The sequence below is a fragment of the Lagenorhynchus albirostris genome, chromosome 10 (assembly GCF_949774975.1).
Source record: "Lagenorhynchus albirostris chromosome 10, mLagAlb1.1, whole genome shotgun sequence".
Taxonomy (NCBI): Eukaryota; Metazoa; Chordata; class Mammalia; order Artiodactyla; family Delphinidae; genus Lagenorhynchus; species Lagenorhynchus albirostris.
The window spans coordinates 9,934,892-9,946,987 of NC_083104.1; the positions used below are offsets into that span (position 1 = coordinate 9,934,892).

At 45.4% G+C, this 12,096-nt stretch overlaps 1 protein-coding gene across 4 annotated transcripts in view; it reads right to left on the bottom strand.

Annotated features, from left to right (window-relative positions):
* The window catches only part of GRM7 (glutamate metabotropic receptor 7), an 817,821-nt gene extending 806,975 nt beyond the window's left edge, over window positions 1-10,846 (bottom strand). For all 4 annotated transcript variants that reach the window (XR_009543110.1, XR_009543109.1, XM_060163876.1 and 1 more), the window contains exon 1: window positions 10,328-10,846. Coding sequence is in view for 2 of the 4 variants with exons in the window: in XM_060163876.1 (XP_060019859.1) it covers window positions 10,328-10,846 (519 nt within the window). In the remaining 2 variants the exon portion in view is untranslated. The remainder of the gene's footprint in view (window positions 1-10,327) is intronic.
* Window positions 10,847-12,096: the final 1,250 nt, after the last annotated feature.

Sequence of the window (12,096 nt, forward strand, 5' to 3'; positions counted from 1 at the left end):
AAAAGCAGTATTTCATTTCCATGTTGCTCTTCAAAGTTCCACCTCATTCGTGCCTGTCATTCATCCTCTGGCCTCTTCCTGTCTCCATTTCTGTACAGAAAGGTGCTGAGTCTCTGCTCTCGGATACGAAAAGGGTGTGTTAGGAGAGGGAGCCATGGTACCTCGATGTCTTTTTTTTTTCATCTTAATTCTATTATGCCAACTCCACTGAACTTAATTAGAGTGAATACAGAATTACACAATTACCCTCTGTTCTATTCTTCAGATGTTATATTTTGATAAAATTTACTACATGCTGCTCTCCCCTTGAACACCAGATGAACACTAGAAATGGATGTGTGTTGACATAAAATCTGTTATAATTACAATTAAAGTATAGCTTACATAATGATAGTGTTAACATAAAATTATAGATGTGTAGAGACAACGTGGTCATGCATTTTTTAGTATAAGTACATGCTTAGACCAATGTCTGTTAGCGGAATGAAGATGGAAGAGAATTTTGGTTAAGCCACAAAGGCTGTTTAAGGACTTGCAGATAGCTAAGGGGAACTCAAAGACCAGTTAGATAATATTTCCCCTGCCATGTTTTTCAATTGCAAAGTGAAGGGAAGATGTGAAAGTAAGTACCCCTATGGAAATTACAAGTACATTTTTTTCCTTGAATACCTGGGTAAATGCTTAAATTCTAATGTACATCAGTGATGCAAATTTTTAACTGAGTTTGATAAATCATAAAATAATTATACATATATGTATATAAAACTGCATGGAACTAGGCAGTTCAGAATTACTTCTAATTAAAGAGGTACCCTATGACAACTAACTTAAACCTTACAAAATAAGGTTCCAAGTACCCTATCAGAGTGAAAAATAGGAGACTGAAAGGTTTATTGTAAATGTTTGTAGTCATGGTGTCTTAACTAAAACTACTGTGTCACAAATACTATTAAAATAATTGTGACATTTTATTCATTTTTACTGCAAACAACAAAACAAACTATAGGTATTTTTTCATTTCAGGTAATTATTTTAGCTAATAATTATTAAATGTTTTGAGAAGACAGAGTGCTAATTGCATTACTTCATTTTATCTTTAAAATAGCGCTTCCATGTAATTATTCTTAATATCTCTATTTTATGAAAATGTATCTCTAGTTTAGACCTTTCTTCAGAACTGCAGACTTGTGTATCCAACTGTGTACTCAGCATCTCTACTTGGACGTCAAGAAAACATCTCAAATCTTATACCTCCAAAACTGGTCTTTAATCCCCCGAACATGCTGTACCCCAAACTTTTTCCATCTTAGGTGACAGTAACCACACCTTTCCAGTTCCCCAGGCCCTAAATCTCGAATCCACACTTGACCCCCTCTTCCTTTCCATTCTTGCATTCAATCTACCACGAAATGCTGTCACAACCTTCCCAATGTGCCACTTCTGAGAACTACCAGCCGCTAGCAGCCTGGTGCAGGCCACCAACATAGACTTCGAGGATCCTGTAGTCACCTCCCGAGATTCTCCCTGACTCCACTCTCTCCCCACATCCTCAAGACCACAGATAGAGTTATGCTTTTCAAACAAGAGACAGTTCATGCCACACCTCGGCTAAAATCCTGCCCTTGGCTGCCTACATTTAGAGTAAAAGACACAATGCATGTGATGGCCTCCCAGGACTTACCCAATCCATCCCATCACATATCCGACCTCCAGCCCTCCTGCTGTCTCTTCCTCCCCACTGACTAAGTCAGCCAGGGTGGCCTCCTTGATATTCCTCCAAGCTGCCCGGCATATTTCTGCATTAGAGTTTTGGGACTGGTTATTCTTGCTCCCAGGGAGTGGTCTCCCCCTCATACGTTCTGACAATTCCCTCACTTCAAGTCTTTGCTCAAATGTCAACTTATAAAATCCACCCTGACTACCCTATTTAAAATCAGAACCTACCTGTACACTCCTCCAGCACTCCCAACCCAAGCCTCTTCAGTGAGCTTCACATCCTTTTCCTTATCCCGTAGCGCCCATCAACTTGTGACAAAGCATAGAATTTATTTATAACATCTGTTTCCACACGAGAGTGTAAGGAGGGAGAGAACATGTAAGAAGGAGCACGCAAGCAAAGGCTCTTGTCTAATTTATTCATTGATACGTCCAAGCATAGAGAACAGGAAGATGCTTGATAAATAGTCCTGAAAAAGATACAGATGAGGAAACTAGTAGTAAAGCTCAGAAAGTTTAAGTAACTTCCTCAAGGTTCTAGAGCTAGAAGAGGGTCACAGTAGAATTCACACTTGGGGATGTCTAACTTCAAATTTCTTAGCCTCTCTGCTTTTTTTTTTTTTTTTTTTTTTTTTTTGCGGTGCGCGGGCCTCTCACTGTTGCGGCCTCTCCCGTTGTGCGGTGCGCGGGCCTCTCACTGTTGCGGCCTCTCCCGTTGCGGAGCACAGGCTCCGGACGCACAGGCTCAGCGGGCCCAGCCGCTCCGCGGCATGTGGGATCTTCCCGGACCAGGGCACGAACCCGCGTCCCCTGCATCGGCAGGCGGACTCTCAACCACTGCGCCACCAGGGAAGCCCCTCTCTGCTATCTTAAGTCCATGCAATTCAGGATTTGTTTTAATCAGTGCCATGGAAATTCTCACTCCACTGAATAGTATCACTAAAGTGTTCTCTGTCTAGATTTATATATATATTTTCCATTTAAACAAAGGAAACAGAAGAGGGGAATTCATCATGGGTTATTGCGGTAATTTTACAGCAATTTTAGCAATAATGACATTTAAGTAATAGTGATATTTAATGATAGCATAATAATAATAAAATAATAGCTCTTAAATGTATTGAAGACGAATCGCATGCTAAACTCGGTGCTAAAATATTTCCATGTATATTTTGTGCAAAATCCTTATGAATATTCTATCAGTTGAGCTTTATGTGTAACTCCACCAGGCATACTTCTCTTACTCTGCTTTCAAAGATAAGGAAATTGATGAGAAGTGTGGTAACCGTTTGATCAAGATGAGACTGGTAATAAGTTGTGAGTATGAATTTAAATTCAGGTCTAACTCCAGAATTTGATTCTTAATCCCTACATGAAAATTCTGATAATTCCTTTGATAAGAGTATGTTTTCTCCTGGAAAACATCCCCCATTATGTCTGCCTGTGCTCATACCTTCAGAACACAGTCAAGTTTGAAACATGATAAAAATGTTTAAATAGTGTGCTTTAATAAATGGAAATATCTTCATCTAAACAATAACACAAAAAGGCAGGCTGAGCCCTTTGAAGTGGCTTCGTTGCTATCTTCCATCCAGAACAAGAGAAGGTATCAACAGCTGCAGAGTAAAGAAAGCATGAAACCCAGAGATGGAGGATTCTGTAAATGACCAATTACAAGACTATTAAGCCACACTTTCATAGCAAGAGGCAAAATATTCCATTAAACTGAAAATTCTTCTACCCCTCACTCCAAGGCCCACACAAGCATTAATGTTGCATTTATTAGGACGTATTTCCTGTGCTCTATCAACTTGACTTTCAGCAACTGTATTAATCCAGTCCTTTCGCTTTGCACATATATCTGAATGATGGATTCCATCATTGGAGTTTTGTAGAAAGAGTGGAGTGAATGAAGTAAAGTTTGGGAAGAGCCATCATAATCCATAATGATGGGCACTGAATCAGAACAAGAAGAAACCTCTCTCCTCATTTACTTGAATGAAAATTCTACTATATATTTATTGCCCCTGTACAGGGCCATCTGTTGAATAATGGAAAACAAGCATCTTTCATTTGGAGGTAGGATTTGTGTGCTCAAGTTTCTATGGGCCTGCAGAATTAATCTTTTTAGAAGTGAAATAAAATGTAATTTCTTACTGTAAGTAGATGTGGTTAAGCAACTGGCAACTTTGATGTCTTTAAATCACTGCAGTTTCAGGGTAGGCAAATCTATAATTATTTCAAGCACTTCTTTATTGGTGCAACAATTGAGCAGTGTACATAGTGGTCAACAACCTGGGCATTGTCAGACGACTCTAAGTTTGAATCTAGACTTTGCCACTCACCAGCTATGTGACTTTCAGCTATGAGAAGCACTTTCTTCAGCTTTACAGTGTGGATTATTATATGCCCTTTGCAGAACTACTGTAAGAACTAAATGTATATGAGCACAGTGGCTCATAGTAAGGGCTCAAATTAGTACTGTGGTCACTACTAGTAGTACTGAAAAGAAATTAGAACTTCTATTCTCATAAAGTGGGATATGTGTCCCTTTATCATTGTAATTTCACATCATTTTACTTTTGACCTTATAATTTAATAGCTTGATCCAAGAAACATTTAGCAGTAAATATAATCGAAAGAAGATTACTTGTCAAACATGAAATACTGTAGTATCAAGTGTGTTGGCACAATACTCTTCTCAGATAATTAACCTGTAAAAATGTTATTGTCTTCTTTTTAATTAAGCACATTGAACATATATATTTACTGTGCCAATTGGCGAAAGGTCCATTAATTAATCAGTCTAACTATATGTTGCATAAACGTTTTCTAAACATAATCGTATATGTATTTTATTTGTTGGGAAAACGTGTTTGAGATTGTTCTTTTCTGCCTATTTAAAGTAAAAGAGGGTGAGAAGTAGAGTTAGGCTTAATGTACTTTGTACTCCATTATGCCATGAAAACGCTTCTGTGCCCTGGAGACAACAACAAAAGATTTGCTTTAATGACAAGAATCAAGTATGTTCTACAGCTTCCAGGTAGGAGGCGTATAGGTTGCAGTTTATATCAGAAGTCTTCGCTCTCTCTCTCAACTGCGTCTAGATGGGAAAGATGTGGTCACAAATGCTTCAAGGTGATATAGTAAATGTTGGAGAGAGGGGGGTAGGAGGCAAAGTTTTGAATATCTCAGACCTGAGCTAGAAGGATTTTATTTAAAGAAAGTAGCGGATATGATTTTTCTCTTAAGGAATGCCAGTCAGCAAACCTGACATTAATGTAGGAAATTAGCTCTTTTACCTATGATGCTTTCAAATGCACATGGCTGAAAACAAATTCAAAATAGTCAAAGGAAATTTAAAAACAAAAACCAAACAACAACAACAACCTCAACAAACAAGTACTAGAAATTCAGGGATGCAGCCATATTCAGATACAGTTGGATCTGGAAGTTCCAGAGTATCAGCAGGGTTCCAGCTCTCTCTCCATCGCTCAGCCCTGCTTACCTCTGCAAGACTTTATTTTACAGAAAGTCTCTTCTTGTGCTGCATGGTCACTGGGAGTCCCAGAGTCACATCTCCCCAGCTTAGAAATTCCAGAGAGAAAAGACAATTCTTCCATTTTTCTCTGAGAGAAAAGTCCTGGGGAGGAGTCTGATAGACTTAGCCAAGGTCAGATGCCTACCCATGAGCCAATCACCTGCTTTACTGGAGTTCAGTCCCTGGGCGACTCATCCTCGGGGCCCGTGAGGAGGCAGGGTGGCCTTATCTGGCAGTTCTCCAAGAAAAGCCTGCTGTTTTTGTAAGATGAAAGGGGAGAGGACATGGACAATGAAACCTGTATCTGCTTCTGTAAAATCCACAGAATCTTACTCCCTGCCCTGTGTCGATGACCATGCAGTAAGCTGACCCAGGAGGTCATTTTTCCCACAACAGTCTTTATATATATGACTAAGGAACACACTGGTAAAAGAATATGGGAGAAAGTCTGAGTATGAGAAGTCAGCTAGACTGATATTAACGAAAAAAGCTGTGTGAAAATATCCTTAAAAGTTGCCCCCAACTCACTCAAAGTCCAAAGTTGGAGCTGGAAATACAATGTCATGGAGTTTGGATAAGAACAGGTTTTCTCCAAGCTGAACTATGACACAGAGATTAGAGACTTCTAGAAACTATACTTTTTCAAAGAAAAAACATCACATGAGAAAAATGAGGCCTAGAAAAATTAAATGACTTAAGGTAACATAGCTAATTAATGGCAGGACTGAGACTAGACTATACTTTGTGTAATTGGCTATGGTCTTTTAAATCCATGATACAACGTCTATATGTAACAAATTTGTTAAACCCTAAATGTTTATGAAATTCAAGTAATCCATTATCTGAATTATTCTTGAAGAGAAAACATCCAAAGACTTCTTAATTGTATGGGTATACATACAAAAAATACACGTGGAGGTAACTTCAAATATAGTATGTGTCTGTCTCTATTCCTTCCCTCTCCACTCTTTTAAAAAATGCCCCTTTAAAAATTGCCCACTCACCATCTGTTAGGTAAATTTGCAGAAACACAGTAAATGTGGAGACAGAAATTGTTATAGATACTATTCCAAATGGCACTGACACCTGTATTTATGAAATTTTTAAAAGGGTAAGTTAGAGTTGTTTTTTTTTAAAAGAAATCCCACTATAGTAACACCACATCATCCTAGGTGCCCAGTTTTATCCAGTTACATAAGATGGAGAGAGAGAGAGAGAGAGAGAGAGAGAGAGAGAGAGAGAGAGAGAGAGAAGAAAGAGAAAGAAGAAAGGAAGAAAACCAAGTACTTATGTATAAAGTGTTGCTCCCAAAGTTTGAGATTATACTCAAGCATCAATGAACAGAAGGAAAACACTTACAAATTTACAAATGTATTTCATTTATGGTATGAGGGACACAGGTTTAGATTTGCAACACGCTCCCACAAGGGTCAAATTGACCACTTTTTTCTATCTAGTTGCTCTTGAGAGAACAAAACAATTGAAACAGATGCCATTCAATTCCAAGTCTATAGCTTAGACCATGTCACTGCACATGAAATATTGTTCATTCAGAGTCAGCACATAGCAAGAGTAATTTATACTCTCAGAGTGTTTGCTCTCAAGTCAATAGCAGAGAAGCCTTGAATAAAAACGTTCCCATTACTTTCCATTGTAATATACCTTACTTATAGCCCATGAAACAGTGGTCAGAGGAGATTTATTCTTTGGACACCATATTATATAATCTCTCCACTTTAAGCCATCCCCCACTCTGCGATTATTTTTTAAATATGTTACTCGTAGTCAATATTAATTTACATTTAATCTTTCTTAGCATTAGGAGAGTATTATTTTGTACAGGCTCAGAAACAAATCTCCCGAAATTCCTCCCTGATGCTCCCTTCAGGCTGAAAATGCATTGCAGGGTGGCTGCAGTGACTTAGTTCTAGTTGGCAGAGCCCTGGCCACACACTAATTTCATTAGCCTCAAACTCCTGGATTTGAAAGATCCACTGAATATGATTCCTGTCCTCTGACATGTCACTTACTAACCAATTCAGTGTGCATACAGAGGAGAGAAAGGACTTGCTCAGCTCTGGCCCACCGGCAGGCAGATGAGAATTCCCAGTCAGAGACACTGTTTACATCTGAGTGGTCATTCTTGCCCGGGTCCTCATTTTCAGGAAGGAACTTCAATCCAGGCTTTGCTGGCAGCTGCAGCGTTTGTTACATCCATTACTATCTCCTTGTTCCTTCCTGCCCCCCAGTGCTTAGCATCCCCCATTTCAGTCACTAAGTCTTCCTTCCCCCAGCCTAGAAGCTTACCTCACCATAAATTTTTATCTCAAATGATAGGTTTGGCACATTCCCCACAGCACCCCACAGGGACTGGGGAAAAGAAAACTCATATCTCTGGAGAGCTAAGAATTCAACCATTTAGAGGAGTTTCTTTTATACAGGACAGTCTTCATTGAGCTGAACCCTGCAATCCCAGAGAAGATTCACCTACCCGTTCTTTTCCTCTTTCCCTAAAGTGACTGTGCCTTTGAACAATGGGTCTGTGTTCCACTATTCTCTCTATTCATTTTGCAGGTTTACAGAGGCTGGGAAACTGGGGACTGGACTTACATGCCAGGATCTTCTAAGATCACACGCAAAAATAAGGCTACTGGAAGAGATTGTTGGAATCTATCTCTGTATATTTGAACATGGGCAGTGGTTAACCAGGATGCTCACACCAAGCTTATATCCAGCTTGCAGCACAAGCTACAAGTTGGTGCATCCCTCCTACTACCAGCCTCTTCTCAATAAATGCAGGTGAAAACTGGGGGCTCTTTTCCCTCAGCTGTTCAATCCAACATGAATAGCTGCAATTTGCAAATTAGAGGAAAATGACAGTGTTTTCTCTGAATGGTTTTGGTCCCAACCCACACTGCTAATGCTGGCATTCAGTTCCTTTCCTTCCCAGCCCAGGGAACGGGGGAACTAAGCATAAGGCAAGCGTTTTCTTTTCTTGCAAGTGCCTCAGATCCACACACCAGAGAAGGAATCAGCTCCCCCTGGAATCTTTTTCAGCAAACACAATCCTTCAGCCTAGTCTGCAAGCTCTCTCTTGACTTTAAGATTTTACTCTTTTTTCGACAGGCAGGCCCATCTGCAGTACTGCCCAAGCTCCAAGTGAAGGCACCAAAATAATTTTTAAAATGTCAAACAGCAAATGTGCCTTCAACCCCCAGAGCTCCAGTAAAAATACTGTGAGGTGCCCCTGTGGTTCTCAGGTGACCTCTGGCCTCATCCTCCCTGCAGCGCTGCCTCCTCAGGTTCTCTAGTTTAAGCTCAGAGGTAAAGGAAGTGCTTCTGGGTTTTGCTTACAACAACCCAGGCTCTTCCTGAAAGCATTACCTCAAAGCGAAGGCTGCCCAGAGGCACTTTTGGCCTTGCAAACATCTAGAGATCTCCATGGTGGCATACTCAAGAGGTGCTAGGGATGCTCAGAGGCTCAGAGGGGCCATACCAGGCTGCAGCCTTAGACAGGCACCCCTCCTTCTGGCACAAGCACAAGCTTCATACCCCTGGGTGCTGATGTAGTGACAGCTTGAATCACAAGGAGTCCCCTCCAGAAACCCAACGTGCTTCAGGAAAGGCACTTGAGAGGGAGCCAACTTTTTAGCCACGGGGAGCATAAGGGTCAGCCAGAACATCTGGAGAAGGGACTAACTGAGCTTGGGTCCTACCAGGCAGGGAGAGAGCTGGGCATTAGGAAAGGATCACTTCAAGATAGAGATGAACAAAAAACTTGGAGATAGGGGTAGAGAAGGAAAAGAGGCAGAAATTGAAAGGGAGAACATAAAAACAGAGAGAGAGAAAAAAAAAAAACAGCAGGGAGAAAGAGACACAAGGAGAGAGACACACAGGAAGAAAGACAGAGAAACAAGAGAACCCATAGTCACGCAGACCCTGAAACTCAATTTCTTCATCCAGAAGCCATCCATCTATACCCAGGGCGGCACAGGAGCCGTGGGGCCGAGGCTGCGGGAGCAGGCGGTGAGAGAGCACTGCAGCACCGCCCACCGCTCAGCTGGCCCGATCCACCGTCCTCGCATCTTCCGCCGTCGCCCGCCTGCACCCGGAGCTGGAGGACCGCCCGGCCTTGCTCAGCGCACCCTACTGCCTCCCTCCAGGCGCCTTCTTGTCTGGCTCTGAGAATCGTCCTCAAAACCCAGGACTGGGGTTGGGGGCTGCGTTAGGGAGGTCGTGGGAAAGAATGGGCACAGGGTGGGTGCAGAGAAAGCGACTGTGTTTCGCAGTTAGCATGAGCTCACCTCCGGGCTCTGAGCTGGCAGGAGCAGAAAGCTGATCGCCCGGCTCCTGCCAGTGGCCGGATCGCAAAGGCAGTTTAGACGGTGCAAACAACTGCCCAGAGCAAATCACCTGGGGGCACGTCTGCGGGTGGCTTCTCCCCGCTTGAGGACAGTCCCCACGCCTTCCGCCCCATGCCCTCGCAGAGACAGGTTACAGGTCGCGAAATCCAACCCGAGCGAAATGGGCAATTCACGTCCAAATGTAGGTGAAGACCTAGCCTTCGGTTTAAGAACTGCCTCCCTAAGCTCTTCTCGAAATTTTCCAAGGGAGCTGCAGCTTGTCGGGCGGCTTGGGGCAGGGAAGCTGGGGAGTTGAGAAATGCCTAGTTTCTAGGCGTCTTCTCATCTTTCATATTCCTTGCGCCTAACTGGCTCTCACAGGAGCCCGGCACTTTTACAAGCCTGTTTTGGAACCATATTTCACTCTAATGCAAACCCATTTAAATCATCGCCTTGTTTTTCGGAGACTGTTTCTTGTTAATGGGGCCATAAATCCAGAATGTCAAGCCGGATGGAGTGGAGCGCGGACAGGGAAGAGATGGAAGGGAAATGAATCAAGCAGGGCAAGTACCTCCTCGGGTGAGGTGGGAGGGATTCGGCAGCATCTCCAGGGTGGAAATGAGCGAAGGCTGACCAGACCCCGCACCCCTGGAGTCCAAGCCAGCCTTCAGGATAAAGAGCGCGGGGAGCTACGGCGCGCTCTGCCCCGGAGGGAGCGCCCCCCTACCTGGAAAAGCCTCAGGATGTTGGCTACCATGATGGAGACCGAACTCCCCGAAGCCCCAATCACTCCAACTACTTTCTCGGGCTTGACGAAAACCGGAGGCTCGCCGTTGGTGCAGCGCACTTCGGAGGTGTCCTTCTGGATGAGCGCCTGGACGAAAGTGAGCGACTGTTCGAGCGCATAAGTGTCCCTGGAACAAGTGTCCAGGATCCGCGCTCCCAGCGTCACGTTGGGCAGCAGGTTGGGATCGCTGTTGATCTGGTCCAGGGCGTAGAGCATCGCTTCCAGTCTGTGGATCCCGTTCTCCCTCTTGATGTCGCCGCAGGGCACTCCGCTGGGACCCTTCGCGTGCACCGGGAACAGCCCCCCGAGGGTGACGTCCCCCTCGATCCGAATGGAGTGCGGGGCGTACATCTCCTGGCCGCGCGCCGCCGCCGCCAGCGCGCACAGGAGCACCTCCAGCACGCAGCAGGGGAACTTCATCAAAGTCAGGGCGCGGAGCAGCTTCCCTAGCTGGACCATGCTGCTCCCGCGGCTGCGGTGGTGGCGGCGGCACTGGAGGGGACGGTGGCGGGCTCGCCGGAGTCCTGGCCCCTTGGGGTGAGCTCCTCCGGGGAAGCCCAGGGTCTCCTGCGGGCGAGGAGGGTGGGGGCGCCCGGGGAAGGGCAGCCGGCGAGGGTTGGGGGTCCCGCGGCGCCTGCCAGCTTGGGGCGCCGTGCGCTCTCGGGTTCCCTGGCCGGCGCGCCGCGCTCGAGCTCGCGCTCGGTGGCTTGCAGCTCGAGCTCTCCAACAGCCCAGCACTGGGGAGAGAGCGCGGATGGCTATCGCTTTAAATGCGCGTTCGGCTCCCTCTCCACCTCCGCCCACTCCCTCCCACCCTCGCTCGCTCTCAGGCTCTCCCCACCCTTCCCAGCGCCCGCCCTCCCCACGGTTTTGCATCATCACGCAGGGAGGGGCTGCGTGCTGAGGTAAGGCGGGGGGAATGGGTGGGCGGCTGTGTGGGGGGGGGAGTGCCTCCGATTGGGAGTTTCGAGGTCCCCAGGGAATCTGGGGATTGCAGGTCGCAGGCGAAGGCTGAGCTCCTGCTTCGGTCTCACTGTAGAAGCCGCTCGCTCGCCCGCCTGCACCCACATGCAGATTCTAGGCACAGGGTGGCATCAGCCCCGGACAGGGCGGTTCTAGCTGGGGCTGACTGCTTCCAACCCTGAGGTCCGGAGCCGGGGCTGTCAGCGCCCGGAGAATGCGAGGTCGTGGAAGGTGATGCCGCCAAGCGTGAAGGGTAGTAGGGAGCCCCCAGTCTGTACTGCGAATTCGTCTGTGCCAGTTTTTCCTAAGAAAAACACACAGGAGGCTGATTGATGACCTCCAGAACCTTTAGGCAGAGACTTCTCGGGGCCAGGCACTGGGCTAGCCTGTAGGGAACGACGCCAACAAGAACTGCTGGGAATGGAAATGCATCTTTGGTCTTCAGGGGTTACTGTGGCCGGAGCCGGATGAAGTAACCCTGGTCTCCAGTAAATCTGTGGTGGATTCGTTCCTCTTCTTCCTTTCATCGCAAGAGATGGAACAACTGAGAACTCTGCAGAGCGCACTTTCTTCTCTGGCGCTGACAGGCTCCCTCCTACCCATTTCCAGAGATGCTTTTGGGCTGATGTCAGGTTTCCTCGGGCAGGAAATAGCAAGAAAGAGGTGACAGTAGGAGGAGCAGACAGAAATCTCCCCATCGATCCAGTGATCCAGTGGTCCATTCTTTTTTTTTTTTTTTTTTTCCT